The sequence below is a fragment of the Equus asinus genome, chromosome 7, assembly GCF_041296235.1.
Source record: "Equus asinus isolate D_3611 breed Donkey chromosome 7, EquAss-T2T_v2, whole genome shotgun sequence".
Classification (NCBI taxonomy): Eukaryota; Metazoa; Chordata; class Mammalia; order Perissodactyla; family Equidae; genus Equus; species Equus asinus.
In genome coordinates this window covers 37,786,359-37,807,723 of record NC_091796.1, presented here as the reverse complement: position 1 = coordinate 37,807,723, position 21,365 = coordinate 37,786,359, and the positions used below count along the sequence as shown (strand labels likewise).

Genomic DNA, 21,365 nt, shown 5'->3' with positions numbered 1-21,365 from the left:
AATTGCCTTCTATTTTTAATATACTAAAGTTTTTCTTTAATCCTGATTATTTTATTAAATTTCTGATGCAATTATGATTCTAAGCTTTTTTTCTCTTTAATCTGTTCACATGGTATGTTATTATAATGGGTTTTCTGATGAACCATTCTTGCGTTTCTAGGACCACCTTACTTGATCGTGTTATATACTGCCGAGTTTGATTTTCTATTTAGGATTCCTGTATTTATATTCATTTTTGCTTTTCCTATACTATCCTCTGAGGTTTTGTGAGGGTCTGGGATTTTACCCAATTTAGAAGCTGCAAGTTAGCCTATAACTGTTTCATGGCTAACAGCAGTAAGACATGAGACTTCTGGAACACAAAGGACTTTATTGCTTACTGCATAGCAAGTAGCATGAGTATCATTTCCATCAGGACCTCTTGACTCTGAAATCCCACAGAAGCAAAGTGAAAGGTCTCAGATGGATTCTGCACATGCTGTGAGTTTGTGTACCAGTTGGGCTTGGGGAATTCACCTCTCTTATACAAGGCTTGATCGTTGTCTCAAACCTTAAAGACTCACTGATAAATGGCCCTAGCAAAGTGGTCAGGGACTTACGTTCTTGACATAACTAGCAAGAACGTATACGGAGTCTTAGGGTCCAAGGCAGATTGCCTTTCCCAACTTGGTTTTATATCAAGGTTACACTAACCTCAATTAACATGATGAACATTCTTTTCTTCTTTTTTTTTGAGGAAGATTAGCCCTGAGCTAACATCTGCTGTTAATCCTCCTCTTTTTGCTGAGGAAGACTGGCTCTGAGCTAACATCTGTGCCCACCTTCCTCTTTATATGTGGGATGCCCATCACAGCATGGCTTGCCGAGCGGTGCCATGTCTGCACCCAGGATCTGAACCGGCAAACCCCGGGCCGCTGAAGCAAAACGTGCCAACTTAACTACTGCGCCACCGGGCCAGCCCTTGAACATTCTTTTGTCCTAATCCCAGAAACTACTTGGATAAGCTGGAAATTTATGTGTTGAAGTTTTGGTAAAACTCACAGTAAAGTGTCTTGTTTTGGAGGAGGAAAGGGAGAATTTTGAAGTGGTGATCATTTTCTTTTAACAGTAATTTACTTTCTATTTTTTTTCTTGAGCGACCATTTATATTTTTCCAAAAAATTAATCCATCAAGTTCTCAAATATATAGTCTGCTTTTATAATTTCTTGAAACTACTCTATCTCTCTGTTTCCTTTTTCATTCAAGATATTATTTATTTGTGCTTTTTCTTTAACTATCTGTCTGGTAAGTTTTTTACCCCTAAAGGATCAGCTTTTGGTCCATATTCTACAGCTCCTGCATGGGAACTAACTACTTAAATCCTCCACATATCCACTAACGGGTTCAAAACTGGCGTGGGAACTATTATTCCTATTCGTCCTGTTTTGTGGACTTGTCAGCACACGTTCCACCTTCAGAATCTCTGTAAAAAAAGTAGGTACAAGTCTGTGTTCCCCAAACTCGAAGAACATTTCCAGCTATTTCAGAACCTCCTTATCTTGCACTGATCTAGCAGTGACAACAGGGTAGGTCTGTGGGCTTTTGAAGCAGAGTAATCATTCAGCCAGAGAATGAGATGCCTCATCTCATCCTTTCACGCACCCCCAATCCAAGTAATTGTCTTGTTACCCACATCCATCCCTTTCACTTGGTTTGGAGAATAGACATGCTGGTCCAATTGTCTCTCAGTAGGCCTTAGTGGGGTGCAGGGTCTCGTCCAATTTTTTCTGATTCTCTATAGAATGTAGGATATTGGATCTTCTCACGCTTAAGGCTCTGGTTGTTAGGGGAAGGAAAAAGTTAGAGACAGCTTGGAACAAACTGTGTACCGATATTTGTGGAAATGCCCTTTAGGATAAAGAGTTTAAAACTGAATAAAGCCACCCAATACAATGATATAAATACTATAATCTGGATTGTACTTAAGAAAATCAGATATCTCAAATTCATAGAAACAGAAAGTAGAATGGTGGTTACCAGGGACTGTGGGGAGGAGGAAATGAGTTTTTTTTTTTTTAATGGGTATAGAGTTTCAGTTCTGTAAGGTGAAAAAGTTCTGAAGATCCATTGTACAACAATGTGAATATACTCAAAACTACTAAACTGTAAACTTAAAAATGGTCAAGATGATTAAAAAAAAAATCAGACATCCAATATCAAGGTGACATGGGGAATTTATTTTGTAGAAAAGCAACATCTAGAGAACGCCACAAACAGCCCTAGTATGTCTAAAGTACTATATATAAAAATGACAATTGCTCACAATGACAATACTGAAGCACTGAAAGAGACGAAAGTACTTTCTGAATCCAAGTAATTAAGTTATACCCAGTGTGGTTTTAATGTCCTTATATATCTCAAAGTTCTAATACGCTCACATTTGGTAAACCGCATAACCAGACATCCAATCACATAACCTCGGGTGATACACAACTTGGGGATATCCAAGTCTTCTGGAAATAGAGAAACTTACTCATACTCACATGGATATCTCCACACAAATATTTTAAAATTCCAATTTCTTGGTCAAGTGATATATTGCTTGAATTCATTAAATATATTTAGACTTCCCCATTATACAAAGTTAAATGTACACCTAAATTACTAAAAAGTGCTCACTGTGGTTTTACGGGAACATTAACACTCTGAGAAAAAGGTTTATGAATGTACTCTATACTAATCGCCTTTTTAATTTAAATCTAAATTTTCCCCTTCTATTTTATAACCAGTTTTGTGATTTTTTTGTAAGAAATCTATGCCTTCTTAATTCTTACAGATTCTTGTCTTTTTCTCCTCATTCTTAGGTTAAATTCAGTTCAAGCTTTATGGGTATCTTAGGCTTCGTGCGTGTTCTGACTCCTAAACACCAGCAGTTGTTCAGAGGCCTAAAATCCAGCATGGGAATTACTGTATTAAATTAGATCTAAGAAAAAGCATTAAAGACATTTTCCTGAAATATAGAGAACATGTCATGCCAAATCTCGTGTTTATACAATAAACTGGTAAAACTGGTAAATTGCACATATAGCTTATATTCCCAAAATAGAATAACTTAAATATAAAAACGTATCTTTATGTTACCACCATAACTGACCTTATGAGCATAATAAATGGCAATATCCAATACAAAAATCACAAAATCCACTAACCTTAAATGCTGCATACCACAGGGTACAAACTCTCATCTCCCTATGACCTATTCAAACTATAAACATCAATGTTTTTTAAGCTACTCTAGCATCTATACCCTATTAGAAATTTATACGAAACACAATTTTATGTTCAAATATGGAAATAAGCAACATAATTCCAAAACCCAAAAGAATCCCAGCATTCTGTAAAAAGAAATATCCCCAGCGGCTACATCCATGGTCACTAGCATCATTATGCAGCATCTCAGGTACCTTAAAGGAGAAAAAAAAGAGCAACCTTTAAGTTTTCAGAACCACAGATTAGTTTTTAGAAGAATTTGCAAGAGAGAATATTAGCTTTATATGTAGCTGGATATACTGAGTGAATGCCTTAAAACATGACCACATACATATTGATGCTAGCTAATAATGTCACACAGCATTTCCTAGCAGTTTAATTAACAATGATTATTCATGGTCTTCTCAGCAAGTCAAAATTCACATCGGTCCAATCTGCTCCACTGTAAAACGGGGAGCTGACTACCCTGCTTCATTTACTGCCTGTATCTGAACTGAATATAACATGTGGCTTACCTGAAGTTCAAAGACATGGAAACTTACACTACATAAAATAAAATTTTAGCAATTAGATTGGCTAGGATTGTTATGTGGACTTGGGTGACAAAAAGATGTGACTCCTTTGTCCATTAATAAGGAACTTTTAAGCATTCTGAAGTACACACAGCATGCCAACAACATGTGGCTTGTGCTAGGTTTCCTACAAATCTATGCACAATTCAATGCCTGATTACTGAGATTCTACTCTCAAAAAAACACTTTGAAAGGGGGTAGATATTTCTGTGAATCCTGATACACATTAGGCAGGATAAAGATGTTCTTGTGATGAACAATCCAAAAAGATAAACTCTAAAGGACCTATATTGTATATGCTACCTTGCTGAGTATAGAGTCACTCCTCGTCACTACTGCATTTAATTTAAAGCCTTTTTAAAAATGAGGTTTCACTGAACATTTTCTCTATTTTATTCTTAGTCAATAATGTAATTTGATTTCTTAAAAACTTACCATATCAACCAGAGCAACATACATGAATAAGCCAGCAGTAAGTGCAAAGATCCACATAGAAACATTTTCAGCATAATGACCAATGAAAATTCCTGTTGCCATTCCAAGATATGCCAGCATGGCTGACAAAGCATTATAAAGAACAGCCTGCTTAACAGTCATGCCAGCCTTTAGTAAAACAGCAAAGTCACCTTTAACAGAAAACAGAAAAGGGGATAAAGTAATTGAAAAATCATTTTTAAGACACATACCCAAGAGATTTCCCAGATTCAAGAAATTCTCCAATTTTTTTGCAAAAAAAAAAAGAAGTGAAATTAAGACTTACCCAGGGACAACAGTATTAAGCAGTGTAAATCACCCTAAAAGCTCTACAAACTACGATATTTTTTCATCTAGTTTTTTGTGAGCCTTCCACTTTGTCAACAAATGATAAATACCACGAATCTACGATCGCACTCTTGCACTGTCTTCAAGGAGCTTACGGTTGGCCACAAAAGGAGGGTGAAGAACACACATGAAACGATCAGCAAATGACAAACGCAATATGTAATTAAGAGCTAAAGAGTATAATGTACTATTTATAAAAAGGAGAAAAAGAGGTAAATTAAGATGGGAATAGTTAGGAGAGGCTTCATGGAGCATGAAGGATTGAGAATGTGAAACATAAACCAGATGCTGAGGATTACAGGCACTGAGCAGACAGGTGGGAGGCCTTCTGAATGGCAGAACACATGCTAAGCAACAAAAGTGAAAATGGCATCACAGGTGTGTGTGAATATGTGTCTATAGGAAGAAAAACAAGGACATGGACTGGGATCCAAAACAATTCTTGGAAGGTTTTAAGTCCTGGTGACAGAGAAGAAAAACGTTCAAAATGCAATTCATCAACTTCCCTTTCCTTCAACTCCAATGAGATTCTCTTTGCCAACCTCTCTCTGATAATGGAAGATGATTCCTTTGATTCCTGTGGTCTTATATTGTGTGTATGAAGATAATGACCCACTGATGTCACCAGGATGCTGGTAGAAGATATTTGGTAGGGGAAGAGGATGAGAGCGGGGCCCCAGGTACTTCTTTGGCAACCCCACACAGGTAATCATGTAACTGTACTCAGAGTCAAAATTCTGGCTGGAAACAAACTTGTGCTCAGTAAGAAAAGAAGGCTCGCTAGGTTAGCAGATGTACAAGAAGGCATAAAAGTCAGGAGGAGGCTTGCGGGAACTACTATCGTTAGCAAAAGCCAGTGAAACCAGGACACTTCATCCACCTGGAAAATACTATTTATATGGTTCTCTTACCTAGTTCATGAGGCAACTCGTGACAAAACACGGCAACAGAAGTACTTAAACCACTTGATAAACCTTCAGTAAAGGCAGCACCTGTGTAAAAATCAACCACAAAAAGTTTGGCTACATTATTTTGTTTTGTTTTGTTTTAAATCCTACGAGCATAAAAATGAGGTAAAAGAAATAAACTACATTCTGGTTGTGAATAAACAGAACTTTCCCAACTGCACTCTGTATCTTCTTTATAGCCTTAGATTACATTCAATTAGGTTTAAATTTCCCAAAGGGGCACAAGTAGATATGATTGAGAAAGGGAAAGTTCCAATATGCCTTAGAGTGATTAGATAATCTTATACAAACCTGAGAAGTAATTGCTACTATATAAAACACTTATTTAAAAACATAAAATAAGCTGATACAAAAAGTTTAGGAAAAAACTTAGCAGTCAAGAGTACAAATATGTTTCATTGGTCTTGGAAGAATCCACTATGTAATTAGGCTTGTTTACATTCATTCTTTCACTGTCTCATAAGAAGAGTCTAAGACAAACCGCTCCTCTCCAGCTAACACATTATATAACTGATTGCTTCTAAACCATAACTGAGCATTTGCACATCCTCCTTTGTCATTTATGCTGTGCACAATAGAGGAGGAAGAGCACCAGGCTCCCAGGGAACCAAGCTGTGATGAGCTGGCCTCATCACAGCTGGGCTTCAAAACAGCACTGCTCCTTGGGCAAGTGGTTCCTCACGCCAGGCCTCAGCTGCCTAATCTGTAATTATTCCCATGGTTCCTTCCAGTTCCTTCCTTCTAAGATTTGTAAGTATTCTATTATCTCTCAATTGTGGTGTAATAATTTAATAGCAAAAATTCTATAGTTCTTCTTTGGAGATTGGTAAGTGAACTTATCAGACATACAAAGATTCCTTTAGCATAAAAGATAATGGAAAAGATTCTTTTACCTTAATAAATACTGTTCATATTGCAGATAAGCGAATTTAAATGCATAGGGCGAAAAAAATAACACATGCTCCATACAGTTCAGAGCCTGATCTTAAGACCTTGCAAATTAAAACAAATTTTGATACTACAATTTTAGGTAATGGGCTAGGTAGAGCACTTAATCTTATCTAACATTTATCAAGTACATCATTGTCAAAGTAGCCAAGGAAGAAATAATATTTTGATAATCTTAGAAATTAGTAACCTTATCAAAACCAACCTATTCTTTGTCAAAATTGGACTGGTAGTTTAATGTGTCATTTTCAGAGTTAACCAACAAGGGGCAAATATGTAGATGTATACCAATCGCTAGGCCATCGCTGAAATTGTGCAGGCCGTCGCCCATTATCACCATCCAGGCCAATGTGGCGATGCCAGCATCTTTCAGCTCCTCCCGAGAATAGCGCTGACTATGACTGTGGGGGTGGTGGTTTTGGTGGTGGTGGTGATGGAGAATATGATGGTAATCATGATGGTGGTGAATGAGATCGTCTGACTGGCCGAGTGTATCATGGAAATGCGAATGGCATTTATTCTTGCACCCTCTGGGTACATATTCATTGTAGACTTCTTGTGGATGAGCATGAGCTATCATGACCTCTTCTTCTTCCAAGATTGCTGGCTGTTGAGAATCAAAGTGGGAGGGCTCTTGTGAGTCTGCTCGTAAATAGCCTTCAGGTCCTAGGTATAAACATAAAGGACATTGGGACAGAGACAGAAAGCTGTGTTAATGTGCTTGGACACATTTCAAACGTTCCCACTGACAATTCAAGTCAAAAAAGATCTTAAAGCATGGTGACTCTCTCACATACACCCGCAGAACTAAACATTAGAGTATTATTAATGAAAAACATCAATAGGTTTTAATGAATTTTAGAAATTAAATGATCTCATATTAGGAATAGATTTTAAATTGAACTTTCCCTAGCTACCCCCCAGATCCTCCCTTAATTTCTTCTGCCTCCCTACATTTTAAAAGATGACTTTTTTCCTGATTATAAAAGAAGCATATACTTATTTTAGAACAATATTTAAGAAAGATACTGAAAATCAGAAATTAAAAATATGCATAATCCTGTTGTCTGACTTCCTCTTTTTTGAGGGCAAAATTCAAGGAAAAACAGAAGAATGTGAAATACTATCATCACCAAAAACCACCGTGCAAAGAAAAGTAAAGTGCAACAATACGATTGTGTTTTTTCTTTGCCTTGTTCACTGGTATCACTTTTCTTGGGAGCAGTCCTGACACTGTGGTCCACTTCTAGAGCAGCTATGTCCTCTCATCATTATGTATTTCAGTGGAGTCCATTAGAAAGGTTAAAGAGAGAATAGATGCAGGAAGAAGAGCAAGAGCATTTTACTTGGCCTTTAGACAAAAACAGCATGTTGGACAACAAAAGGTGGACAGGGAATCTTACACACAGGCAGTAGTAAAAATAAGGTCTTCTCCCTCCCCTGTCAGCAACTATCTACTGAGCACCTACTCTGGCCCAGGCACCCTGCCTGGCACTGTGGATAGAAGGAAGCATGACGAAGTCTCTGCCATCAAGCAACTTAGGCTCTTGTGGGAAGGGAGCCACCTACTAAGGAAATACATGTATAAGGAAGGGAAGATTCCAGGGGTCCTGGTGAAGAGTTTGGTTTAAAATTTTAATCTTAACTGAATCTGTCCACAAGAAATGCCAAGCTAACAGTCAAGTTACAGAAAAAATAGTAACTTTACAGTGGAGAAACATGGTAGACACAACCTTAGCCAAGCGATCTAAATTAACGCCACCAGCATATGACAAAGAGCATCATGTTGGGTGGCACACCATGTCACTAAAAAGGATACAATGACACTTTGTGCTAATTCTTGCCAAAACTAATCAATCTAATTACAAAAAAAAAATTAGACAAACCTAAAATGAGGGGTAACTAGATGCAACATTTGATCCTGGATTGTACTCTGGACCAATTTTTTTCTTTTGTGGGAGGAGGGAATATAAACGAATTTTAAAGACAATCGGAAAAACACGAATAAGGTCTGCAGACTCATAATGGCATTGTATCAGCACTAATTTCCTGATTTCAGTAATTGAACTGTGGTTATGTAAGAGAATGTCCTTTCTTTTAGGAAACATATACTGAAGTATTTAGGGATAAAGAAGAAACATGTCTGTGACTTACTCTCAAACAGTTTAGGAGAAAAAGTGTGTGCATGTGTACACAAAGAAAGAGAATGATAAATGTAGGTAAAATAACTGAGGAATAAAGGAAAGGGACAGGAGTTCTTTGTATTATTATTGAAACTTTTCTGTAAGCCTGAATTTAGCTCAAAATAAAAAAAGGTCTATAGAAAGAGAAAGTAAGTATACATAGAAACAACCTACTCCCTGGCAATTTAAAAGAAAAAGTAGCAGATATTTTTTTTTTAAAAAAAGGGGGGGACATGGCCCCATCTCTTCCAGACAGTCCAAGCTGCCTGCAAATCAAAGAGCAACGAACTCCCTCCAGGTCTCAGACTCATCAGGACTTACGATCATCTGCATCCACTTTCTCCTCATTTGTTGAAAGTTGAGATTCATACTTGGACAACTGCTTCTTAATCTCCACGTCATCATCATTTTCAGGTTTTTTCTGATTCTAAAATAACAAGGAAAAGCAGTATTTTAAAATAGTTGATTTGCTTATGTGTACAGCTTTAAATAAACAGTTAAGCAAAAGATAAAAAGACAACAGAGTAACAGACCTCTATTGGCATAAAAGCCATTTTATTAAGGGCAGGGCCTGTACTTAACTTGCACAGCATCTAGTAGTGTGTATTAGGCATAATAACTGTCCAGAAAGGCGAAGCATCAATGCCTCAATAAGGTGAAAAGTAGAAAAATCACATGTTCATCTTTCTGAACGTCCCCTAGGCCATCCACTCTAAGTGCGATCTTATATAAGCAACACAGCATTCCCTGGGAGCTGGTTAGAAATGAACAATTTCAGGCCACAGCTTAGACCTAATGAATCAGAGCAGGGATTTTAACTAGATCCCTGGGTGACTCACACATACATTAAAATTGAGCCCTGCCTCAGGTTATTAATTTAGAACCAGCTAGAGGCATTTTGTGATCTGCTAACCAACTGCTTGGTTTTCTCCATCCCTCTTTTGGACACTAAAACCCCATACTTTTTATAATATAAAACTATACTGTGACACTGACCATGTATTTGTTATTAAAACTAAAATACTTTTCCTATAATAAAACACCATTAACAAGCTTTCTCTTTTTAAACAAATCTCTATTAGTTAGCCTTGAATTTTTTAATCACCTGAATACCATGCCTGAGATACTGTCCCTATCTCTGAGCTCAGGCATCAAGGTCACTGTTTGAACAATGGTGCCTGTGTCTTCTTTACTTATATAGAAGATAGTATTCAAAATGGTGAAAACTGTCACACAAATAATAGATTTCCTATTTGCATACCTTTGAATATGGCTTAAACAATCACCCCCATAGCTGAGATTTCATTCTAGTTCTAACAGCATATAAAATATCTGTACATTCTTAGCTTGTAAGAGTTTTTAAAGGCAAGCACACAAATACTTATACCTACCCCTAGAATAATGCCTCAAATAGAGAAAGTACTTAAATATTTGTGAAAATAAACCAATTCAGGGTATTTTAAATCACTTTAGTTGATGCTTTATTTCTTGTTGGGCAAGGACTCTCTTTAGAACTTATAGTTTAACCAATTCTTTCATTCTGACAGGAGATTTTCACATATTGAGGTATATGGGGTAAGTTCTGGTTCAAAATTGACTTGGCTTGAACTAAAGAAGACTGACTTACAGCCTATCAAAAATACACTGTACATCTGCTTTAACCATGAAAGAACGCACCCTCTTAAGAATGCATACGTCCCCTCCTACACCCTATTGGTAATGCCCTATTTGGTAACGCCTGTATTAGTCCCTCCTTCCACCTCTGCAATCAGGGTCATGCAGACCTGCTAATTTGCAACTGAATACCTCTTTGAAACTTTGATGAACATGTATCCTGGGTGTGTTTAATGTATGTTCTTTGTTCTAAAAAGGAATAAGAGTGTTCTGAAAACCATCGTTCTCCAGACCACTTTCTTCCTTTGTGGAAACTGCCTTCCTGGGTTATAATCCTCACCCTGGCTCAAGTAAAACTCACCTTATCTCTCTTATCTAGAGAATGGTTATTGATTATTTTGCCGGCAATACAATGTAAAACAAGATACACATGGTCTCTGCTTTCATGGAACTTATCACCTACAGCAAGGGAGGCTTTATAGACATAGCGAATACACAATTCTTTGATTGCAATTTTTGATACATTTTACAAAGGAAAAACAGAGTGCTATGAGAGTGTATAACAAGAACTAAGTCCCAGGACAGGTTTCCTTGAGAAAGGGATATTTATACCAAGACCTAAGGATAAGCAGGAGTTTGCTGGGGAAGGGCGGGGTGGGGAGTGGGGGTGGGTATGTGTGTGGAGAGGTGGAAGTATTATTCCAGGCCTGAAGAATGGCCTGTGGGAGGGCCCTAAAGCAGGAAAGGGCCAGCCCCCTCCTGGAACTGAAAGAAGTTCAAGATGGTTGGGGCCTAGTAGGTCAGACACAAGCAGCTAGAGATAAGGCTGGGCAGCTGGAGGAGACCAGACGAGGCAAACCAAGTTAAGAGTTGTGGACTTTGTCCTAAAAGCAGTGAGAAGTCACTGAAGAAAGGATTTAAGTTGTGGTATACAACCTCATCAGATTTTCACTTAAATAAATTACTCTGCCTGCTCTGCTCTACTCTGAATTGGAAGACAAAAACTAAATAAGGTAGACACCCCAGTTTGGAGGTAACTGCCGTCACTCAGGTGGGAGATAAGCATGGCTTGGGCTAGAATGATAGCAAGGAAAATGGACAGAAATGGGAAGACCCTGGATATATTTAATAAAACTAGGTTGAATATGAGGATGAGGGAGACGTTATAGATGATGCTCAGATTTCTAGCATGAGCAATAACCTTCACTGGTAGAAAGAAAGTTTGAGGTTGAACTTGTTATAAAGGTCTATCTATATCAAATATGAGATGTAACCCTAATTTGAATAGAGAGATTTCAAATTGACATGTATGGCAGATGACTTAAAGCTAAGATATATAGACTCTCCCAGGGGTGCACGATGGATGTCTTAAGGAAAATCCTAAGTAAAATGTTCTGTTACGAGGCTGGAGAGCTCCTAACACTCACTGTATAATGAACAGTCTTTTTTCTTTTTGAGAGAACCAAACGAGATTAAAAACTTTTAAATAAGTAACACTAAGATCTGGATGCCCTTGACAAAAGATACTCAATATATTCTAAAAAGGAAGAGAACATGTAATGTTCACAAAACTCCTGTGGGAAATCTTTCTCTAGAAATTATGCTTATTTTCTGTTTAAAGTTTTTTTTTTTTTTTTTTTTTTAAAGATTTTATTTTTTCCTTTTTCTCCCCAAAGCCCCCCGGTACATAGTTGTGTATTCTTCGTTGTGGGTCCTTCTAGTTGTGGCATGTGGGACGCTGCCTCAGCGTGGTTTGATGAGCAGTGCCATGTCCGCGCCCAGGATTCGAACTAGCGAAACACTGGGCCGCCTGCAGCGGAGCGCACGAACTTAACCACTCGGCCACGGGGCCAGCCCCTGTTTAAAGTTTTTTATACATTCAAAAAATATTTACCAATCATCTATTATGTGCCAGATGCTATTCTAGGCATTGGAGATATAGCACTAAAAAAGACAGAAAGGTCCTGGTTCTTAAGAGCTTTCATTCCAGCAGAAAGTCTTTTAGAACAGAGATTATCAAATTTCTTTGACTACAACCCACAGTAATATATGTAACATATACACTGTAATATACTGTAATATTACTGTTGCATTTAAAAACACCAGTCATGACACAGATTGATTTCACAGCTCACTAAGAGTTATAATCTAGAGTTTGAAAAAGAGCCTATTCTGTATTAGATAACAGAGAGCCTACCTCTTAGAGTCCCATGTGATAGAGTGCCAGATTAAAGAAAAGCTATTTTACAGTAAAATTTGAAAACTAAATTGAAATTAGAATGTTAAATAAATTATGGCATTTCAACCAGAAACATAGTAAAACAAACAAACTTCCAACCTTCCCCCCCAAAAAAAACTATAAATGATCATGTTTTTTTACAATAAGAATAATTCCAAAGAACATAAAGAAGTAGGATATATTCTCAAACCAGTCCAAGAAAAGCAGCTGAGACAATGGGAACATGGAAGATGACTTCCTGGATTCAGAATGAATAAGCTATTCTTATTTCACTTCTTCCCTCTAAAGTTAGGTCCAGTAAAGAGAAGGTTCAAATGTTGCCACTTGAGGTGTTTTTTTTTTTTTGAGGAAGATTAGCCCTGAGCTAACAACTGCCACCAATCTTCCTCTTTTTTTTTTTTTTGAATGAGGAAGACTGGCCCTGAGCTAACATCTGTGCCATCTTCCTCTACTTTATGTGTGGGATGCCTGCCACAGCATGGCTTGCCAAGTGGTGCGTAGATCCACACCCAGGATCCCAACCAGCGAGCCCCGGGCCGCTGAAGTGGAACGTGTGAACTTAACCACTGCGCCACTGGGCCAGCCCTGCGACTTGAGATTTTAGTGGATGCAAAACCCATAAGGGTAAATATTCATAGGATGGAGGAGGAGGCTACTCTCCTGTTCACACATGTACTTGTTTCCCACCATGAGCTCCATGTTCACCAAGAATCAACTATGTTAGTTTTCAAACCTCTTCACGCCAGTTATACTTGTTACTGTAATTGCACAATTTAATTACATATTGCTCAAACTATGAAATGATGGTGAGAATAGTTACTCCTATGAAAACTTAAGTTGGCTGCTTTTGAGAGATTCAAGGGCCAGTTGCTAAAAAACAAAGTCTATCAAATTATATAAGGTAACCACTGCATAAAATTTTTAAAATTTCCACAATCTAGACTCTACCCTCAAAATAGCTTTATAAGTGTGTAACCTCTTGGTCAATTTTAGAGAAACCAAAATTGGAAATTGTACATGAAGCAGCAAGGCTATAGAAAAAAAATGATCATACAGAACACCTACTCAAAGAAAATCTTGGTCAACACTGAATGACCAGAATATGAGTGTATGAATATTTTAGTAAATTAAAATGTCCAAGATGTGTACATGTCATTGTTAAAGAGTCCCCACCAGGACAGTCTTATGACTGACTTGCCCGGTCATATCAGATTAGAAGAGGCAGATAACCACGGGTGACTCAAGGGCTATTTTTATCAGAAATAAAGAGCCTACTGTTCGGCTTCATAATATTTTCTGGTGGCAATTTGCAAAGGGCAAGTCTGTGAAAGTGATATATCCTTTGAAAGACAACAGAATGGTCAGCTACTGGGTGAATAATTTAAAGTTAATCGTAACTACCAATGAATGTCAACAGTGTATCCATGATGCTTTTTTTTTTTTTAAAAAAAGCCCACTTCACTGAGGTATGATTGATATATAAAAAGCTGTACATATTTAACGTACACAGTTCAATGAGTTTGGGGATAAGATACACCCGTGAAACCACTGCCGCTGCTAAGACCATAATTACGATGCTTCTGATCTTCAAGGCCCTAATTGTGCCTTGCTTGGTCATTTATATAGACGCTGATCCTTCAGTTCCTACCCTCTCATGAGTTTGAAGGGAATACTGAAGACAGAAAACTCCAGGGTTATCAAGATACAGAACTGCTCTCCATGAATGCCTCTGGGAGCAAAAACTATCTCAAGGGTACTGAACTCCACCTCAAATGAAGATCATACACTCTGGACAAGCTGTGTTAACAGTCTAGCTAGAGAACTACTCTAACGAATGTCTGATGCATAGTAAGTACTCAGTACTTTTTCTTACCTTTTTCTTCTTATCTTTAAATTGCTTGATCAATGTGAGTACGTGTTCAACAAGAAACATGAAATACAAGCCTCCTAGAGCTGTCAAACCCTTCCACGTGGAATCAAAATAGGTACTTTCTTCTATGTTTTGAGAGGACAGATGACTGAAAAGTGGCCCTCTCTTCATTTCCATTGCTGGTTCTTCATGGCTGTGACTATGGTGGTGACTTGCATGAGACTAAAGGAAAAACAATACATATTTTATAAATTCAGTAGTTTCATACATGTCAGAAGAACTGGCTAAGATAATAAGGTCAAATTGAAACCATTCAGAATTAGGCAATTAATGGGATACTTGAGAGCTGAGGGGAAGTTTAGGATGTTAAAAATAAAATGGCCTGCAGGCAGCTAGCTATCTAAAGCTTAACATGTATAATGTACTAAGGCACTTAGAGTGGATACGTTTAGTGTTAAGACAGAGGCATTCCCCAAGGACTCTCATGATATATAGGTAGTGGGCATTTTCAATGTTGACAAATTACCATGGCCACAAATAAAAGGGACGGCCAGACTTAACAGGCATGTAGTGTCTACTGCTTATTCTCCCAACTGAAAAGCTCATACCAGTGTTGTCAGTGTGCTTACAAGAAGCCCAGTCTGTGTAAAGGGGCCCAGCAGGTACCCAAGATCCAGGTGCACCACTCCAGCAGCCTGCAGTGAGTGTGGTAGGAACTCTTGCCACTGCAAGTTAGGGAATCGAGAGTGGAGCACACGAATTGAGGTGAGATTGGGGGAGGGGAGTATGTCATAGGGTACACCCATGCACATGCCGCTTCAAGAAGCACGTGTTCTTGACCATCTGCCATCTGGCGGTCAGGGAGCTTATCCTAGCAAAATAGTTTTTCACTACAGAATGGAACACGATGAGGTATGCAGGGCTCCAGGAATAGAGTGATTTCTTTTTCCCACTTACCTAAAAACCTCTAAGGGAAACTTAAAAAACGAGATCCAAATATATTCTGCCTGAGCCCCTATTTCAAACATTTAATGGAAATATTAAATAAACTTTACCAAACTTGTTTTATTTAAGAATTTACTTGTGTCACAAGTGTAAATCTCTAAATCCATACATAAATTCAACTCTGAAGAAAAACAAGTTTTTTTTGGTACATAGTCACATTTTTCATTTCTGTGGTAATCACACTAACATGTAAGCAGATAATTCACACTGTGGCAGTCTGTCATAGTAATAATATCCACGCAGAATTTGTCTCCTTTTATTAACTGGGCTCCAAGAAGTTAAATTAGGCTGTATTTAGTAAATTCCCTCAAAGAGAAAAGGAAAATAAAACCCATGTATTAAGACCTAACACAAAAATACAGCTTTCAGTTACCAAATATATTTTAAAATCAGTTCCTCTAAACTAAATTTCTAACCTTTTATAAATATTGACACAAAGAATTCTAGTACAAACCAAAAAAATATGTATTTTTTCAATGTTGAATAATAAAATACACTAACAGGACAAATTACCATACTTACATGTGGAAGAAGGTGTAAAAAAGCATCACCACTCAATGTCCCAACAGCCAATGCCACAAGGAAACTTAGGAGAAATTTGAAAAACACCCGATTCATGAGTGGCACTAAGATAACACCCAGCAAAGACAGGAAACTGATGATGGAAATGGCTATAAAGCCACCAACCCAGGCTGTCAAACAAAACACAGTAAAAGAAAAATCTTTCAATTGATAAACTTTAAAAGAGTGACTTTGGAGTAGCATAAAGCAACTTATAAAAGAAGGGAAGCTAAAGAAATACAAACTCAGTGAAGGAGGACTGTGGTAACAGAGCAATTACCGAGAAACCTGTTGCTAGCTCAAATGAACAACATGACTGAACCTTCCAGGTGAAGAGCACAAGTCTAGCGGAAGATTCTCCAGATGGGAGTGAAAGGGGGGAAAAAATGGTTACCAAGGACGATCTCTGGCTCACGTGGGAACTCAGCTTTCAGACTCCCATAGCAGCTAAATTATGAAAGAGAAGAGAAAGAGGAGAGGAGGAAAGGGGGGAAGGAGGGAGGAAGGAAGAAAGAAAGAGAAGGAAACCAGGAATTCAATAATTTCCTCAGTAAAAGCAATTATTTCTTCACTATAGTTTTAGAGGAATGCAGCTCTACGCAAAGCAGAGCTTACCCTAGTTTCATCTATTAATTGCGACATACCAGAATTAAGCTCCTAAACAGCAGAAACTAACTCTGACCTTCCTCCTCCTGTAGGATGACCTCAGACAAGTTGCAATCTAAGTTTGTTTATTTATTTATTTATTTTAGGGTAAGGCTAACACACTTGGTTCTTCACATTTAAGGCAGAGAACAATTAAGATGATATACTTGGAATTATGCTGAAAAATGAACAGGTTGATGTAAATATAAGGAAAAGTACAACAAAAGTCTATCTATTGAAAAATATTTTTACATAAAAAAAGGCAATTCTACCTATTTGTAAAGAATAGGTCTTTGGAGGGATTTCGGCTTTCTTTTCACTTGTTGTATGAATCAGACACGATCTGGCATCAATTTGATTGATGATGGCTGGGCAGAGGTAGTTGAACTCTGTTGCATTCAGCGGGACCTGGATGCCCATGCCATGAGACGTGAGCAGCTTTGACGCGTTGAAACACTGAAGGAAACAAATCAGTGAAAATCACCAAAAGGCATGCCCATTAGAGAATCCAAAAGAGCTGTTTGATGACACAACACTCTTTCCTTAATGAAGCTACTTCTTTGCTTTTTTTAAGTTAAAGCAAATTACAATCCACTTTCATTTGGAGTACTTTGGAACTTGCTTCAAGATACCTGGAGATACTATGTCACAATGGTGGAATCCCACCTCCTCTATTTCTTCTTGGGAGAAAGCCTCAAGTAGAATAAGCCTGAGGATGAACAGACATTCACAAGCCTGTTAATTCATCGTATAAACCTCTTAAGGAAATGAGCTTTAATTTCGAAATGGGGTTCATTAGAGATTGAGAAATACGTTCTTTTAGTTCTAATGCTGTGTTAACCTGGCCCAAACAAGCCCGAGACTCGTCACTCTTCCAGCAATGATCATACTTGCAAAACTTAGCTCTGTTCTGTCTACATACCTGGCAAAATAATACTCTACAATGAGAGAATGTGAAATTATGTAGATTACTGCGGTGGAGGGCAAGCCTGGTTAATAAAACAAACCTGTACCAGCAGGCAGTTGTTTCAACAATTTAATTAGAGGACAAGCTTAGTTTGAAGAGAATCTCCTCTGGGTAATCTAAGCTCCCCTTCTCCCCCCAAAATTGGTGGTAGTACCTGTTTCTCATCTTTTGTAAAGTTATTTTAAACTCCCACAATGCCTGGCCAATACTACTCAGAACAAACTTCATCACTGGTGTTGCTATGGGAATGACTATTAGTAGGATTATCCCAGAATTAGTACAGTCATGTGATGGTTTGAATGAAGTACTTAAGTTTTGTTTATTAACTTATACCAAGTAATTCCTTGTTCTTGATATCTCTCAGCCAAGGCAAACTGTGTAAGTCTGGAAGTCTAGTCTAGAAAAAACACATGAACTCAGAACCTTACTGCCCACACCTTTCATTTGTCTATCATGTTGTTCTTAGCAGCTGCTCCGATTTCTATCACTCCACAAGTCATTGTGATCCCTCTGCCAAGGAGGTAACACTGTTCTTCTTGCGTTCTTCAGCCCCTTCAACTCCCCCTTTCCCTAAAACATGGATTCTAACTCCTGCTTTTTTAACCTGTTTTCTATTTTTTATTAATATTCACCTTTCTCCAAATATAAGACTTTCTCCAAAAATAATCCTCATATCTGCTTTCTATACTTATTTTAAATTCTACATTAGAAGATAGTTTTAGCAAGCAGCACTATTCTCACCAAAGAACTACCTCTCGAGTTTTCTATCAGGAATGTTGACAACATAGTAGGGACACTTTGGGCCAAGTGCTTTGATGAGAAAGCAGAAATTCCCTTTTCCTCGCCATTTTATTTTTAAACTCTGTACAACTAGATACAGAATGGCACTGACAGGACAGACAAGCAGGCCTATTGATTAAAATAATAAACAGCACTCATCTTACCTCCTGAGTATTCTCATTTGTGTTTCTGGAATACATAAAGCCTTTTCTGGGCTCACTCACAGAGTCATTCGTTTTCCTACTAGCCGGCCGGCTCATCCGGCTTTTTCCTGTGATACTGGGTGGAGTGGAACTGCTCACGTCTTTGGAGAGAAGTTTTCCGGGTTTTGGAGTTTCTGTTGTCTCTAGAAAGTGAGTTCCTTCAGAGACAGCGTTATATACAGTTGAGGTCACTTCACTAGCAGCAACACCATCTTTGATGAAAACATTCCTTCTAGCATTGGCATGTTCTGATCGGTGAGATCCTTTCCCCTGGGTGTTTCTAAGATCTTTACCTGAACTCTCCAAGTCACGGTCTGGACAAAGACCTTTCCGATTACTTTTACTGGAAGCAGCATGATTATGGTGAGAGTGATGATCATGGTCAGAGTGATGCTCGTGGTCATGGTGTATATGGATTCTCTTAATTTTATCTATGCCTATATTTTGAAGCAATTTTCTGAACCCTTCAACTGACAAGGAATTATTTTCTCCATAGCGACGGAAAAGCTGCTGTAGATGATGCTGTCGTGTGGTAACTGCCAAGTCAACATTAATGCCAGATTCCCAATTTGGAATAACTTTCTCAGTGGTCTGAGGGAAAGCAGTTGCTGGTTCTAGTTCATGAAGTGGACTTGTGACTGACAAGGTGAAGGTCAGGATCAAGATTACAGATAAATTCCTTGCCATTGCAACTTCCTAGAGGAGACAGAAAAAAAAATTCTTGCCTTCACTTCTAAAACAATTTTAATTAAGAAATCTCATGCTGAAAATTGATGTCTAGTCAAATGATCAAGGTTTTAGAGTATCATTTAGTGTGATGTGTAGTGTGCTCAGTGCTATGAAAATACAGAGAACTAGAATCCTAGGCTCTACCCTTGCATTGCTAAAACACGTGAAACCACTGGAGAACAGTTGAGTGCCAAGAGACTCTGCAATTAGTGCTGTAAAAGCAACAGTAATTCACAGACTGGAGAGATCCGTGTGGCGACAGCCATACTGGCAACTTCTTGTGTTCAGAACAGTGATTCAAAAGCAAACGAAACCCAACTACCACCACCACCACCATTATCATTTGATAAAACAATCTTTTAACATCAAAAAAAGTAGAAATGACAAACTCAGAATAATTCACATTTAAAATATTTTCTTAAACTGTACACAAATCAATTTAAGTCTCCTTTCACCCATCCCACTTGTCAGTTTCTTGTGTATCCCTCAGGATATTTTCTACGAATACTCAAGTTGATATCCACTTTAACGACACAAATGGGATCTTTTTTCCTACTCAACATATGACACCTTTCCATGTCAATACATATATAGATTGATCTCATTCATTTGAATAACCGCGTAGTAGTTCGTTAAGTAATTAAATTTCAAAAAAACCTACCTCGTTCTAACGTTGCTATAAACCAATGAAAATTTTATCATACACTACCACTCATCCACACAGTACTGTTTGGAACCAAAGGCTTATGCTCCAAAGAGGAGTTAGGAATGGAGCTGAGCCTTGAAAAACAGAATTTAGTTAAGCAGAGGAAGGTATAGTCCAGATAAGCAGACAGACTGATATCTCAGGACCCAGCAGACATCTAGCACCATAGATGGTGATCGTGACCAAACTCATCGGCCTTCTGTGAAAGACAGAAAGGTCAGGTTCTGGAGCGAGACAAGAGCTAGGGGCAACAAGCTCTACCACTTTCAGCTGTTCTGCCTTGGACCAGGAAAAGCTGGTAATACCTATTTTACAGGGTGACTGAAGAAACCGCATGAACGAATGCATGTGGAAGTGCTCCATAAACCGTCATGTGTTGTACAATTGCTGCTTATCATACTGGCAGGAGTGGAAAATGTAAACATATAACTACTAAAAGGCTAGACTCCTCAAACAAGAATCTTCGGGGCCTGAAGTTTTGGGAATTCAGTTAACAGGCAAGAGAACCATTAAGAAACCATTCGAAGGAGAGAGGCAAGGAGCGGGCTGGGTGGGGACAAGCACAGACGGTTGACTCAGGGAGCAGCTCCATGCAGCTCAGAGCCTTTCTCCAGAGAGGATGCTTAGGGCGGTCGCCGATTTGCCGCCCGATCTCCTTGCCTGCAAGTCAGCGTGTGTTGGAAGAAAAAAGAAAGCCGAAGGACAAAGGCCTGGAGAAAGGGGCGGGTGGAGAAAACGAGAAAGAGGGCACAAAACTGCTTCTAAGGGCTTTTTATTTTTCAACACGACAGTACCTTCTTTGAATGTGAGATGAACAGGGCGGACAGCTTTCTCAGAAAGTCCCCGAAGCCCATCTGTGCACCCCAAACTGAGAAGTCCGGCCTCCCCGGCCCGCGGGGCTCCCCTCTACGCCGCCCCCTCCCGGACCTGCGGGACTCACCTCTCCGCGGCCTCGCCGTCCCTCCCTCGGCCCCGCGCGCAGGTTGTTCCCCGCGGGCGGTCCGGAGAGCTCGGAACCGGTCCGTGCTTCTCTCTTTGAGCAACCTCTACAGGGCCCCGAAAAGCGGCGGTCTCATCGGCCCAGCTGCCCCTCGGCCCGGGGTACCGCCACTCAGCCACCGCGAAGCCGCGCCCCACGCGCCCTCGCTTCCCGGGAGCAGGAGGACAATTACTAATTGCCGCCGCGCGCAGCGCGCCGCCTGGAACCACCGCCTCCGCCGGCCGTGGCTGCGGGGCATGCGCAGTGCCGTCCGGGACCTGGTCCCCGGCAGGCGGATCCGCGTGTCCGCCTGTTCGCCGGCGC

The 21,365-nt window shown here is 39.1% G+C and overlaps 1 protein-coding gene across 1 annotated transcript; it reads right to left on the bottom strand.

The window, feature by feature from the left end:
• Positions 1-2,196: 2,196 nt before the first annotated feature.
• On the bottom strand, positions 2,197-21,313 carry SLC39A6 (solute carrier family 39 member 6). The gene is made up of 10 exons (XM_014829295.3): positions 21,003-21,313; positions 18,589-19,323; positions 16,950-17,133; positions 15,994-16,163; positions 14,470-14,688; positions 9,065-9,170; positions 6,849-7,226; positions 5,556-5,636; positions 4,258-4,448; positions 2,197-3,444 (listed from the first exon to the last, which is right to left on the bottom strand). The coding sequence occupies exons 2-10, from the start codon at positions 19,312-19,314 to the stop codon at positions 3,292-3,294; spliced, it is 2,208 nt and encodes a 735-aa protein (XP_014684781.1). The 5' UTR covers positions 19,315-19,323; positions 21,003-21,313; the 3' UTR covers positions 2,197-3,291.
• Positions 21,314-21,365: the final 52 nt, after the last annotated feature.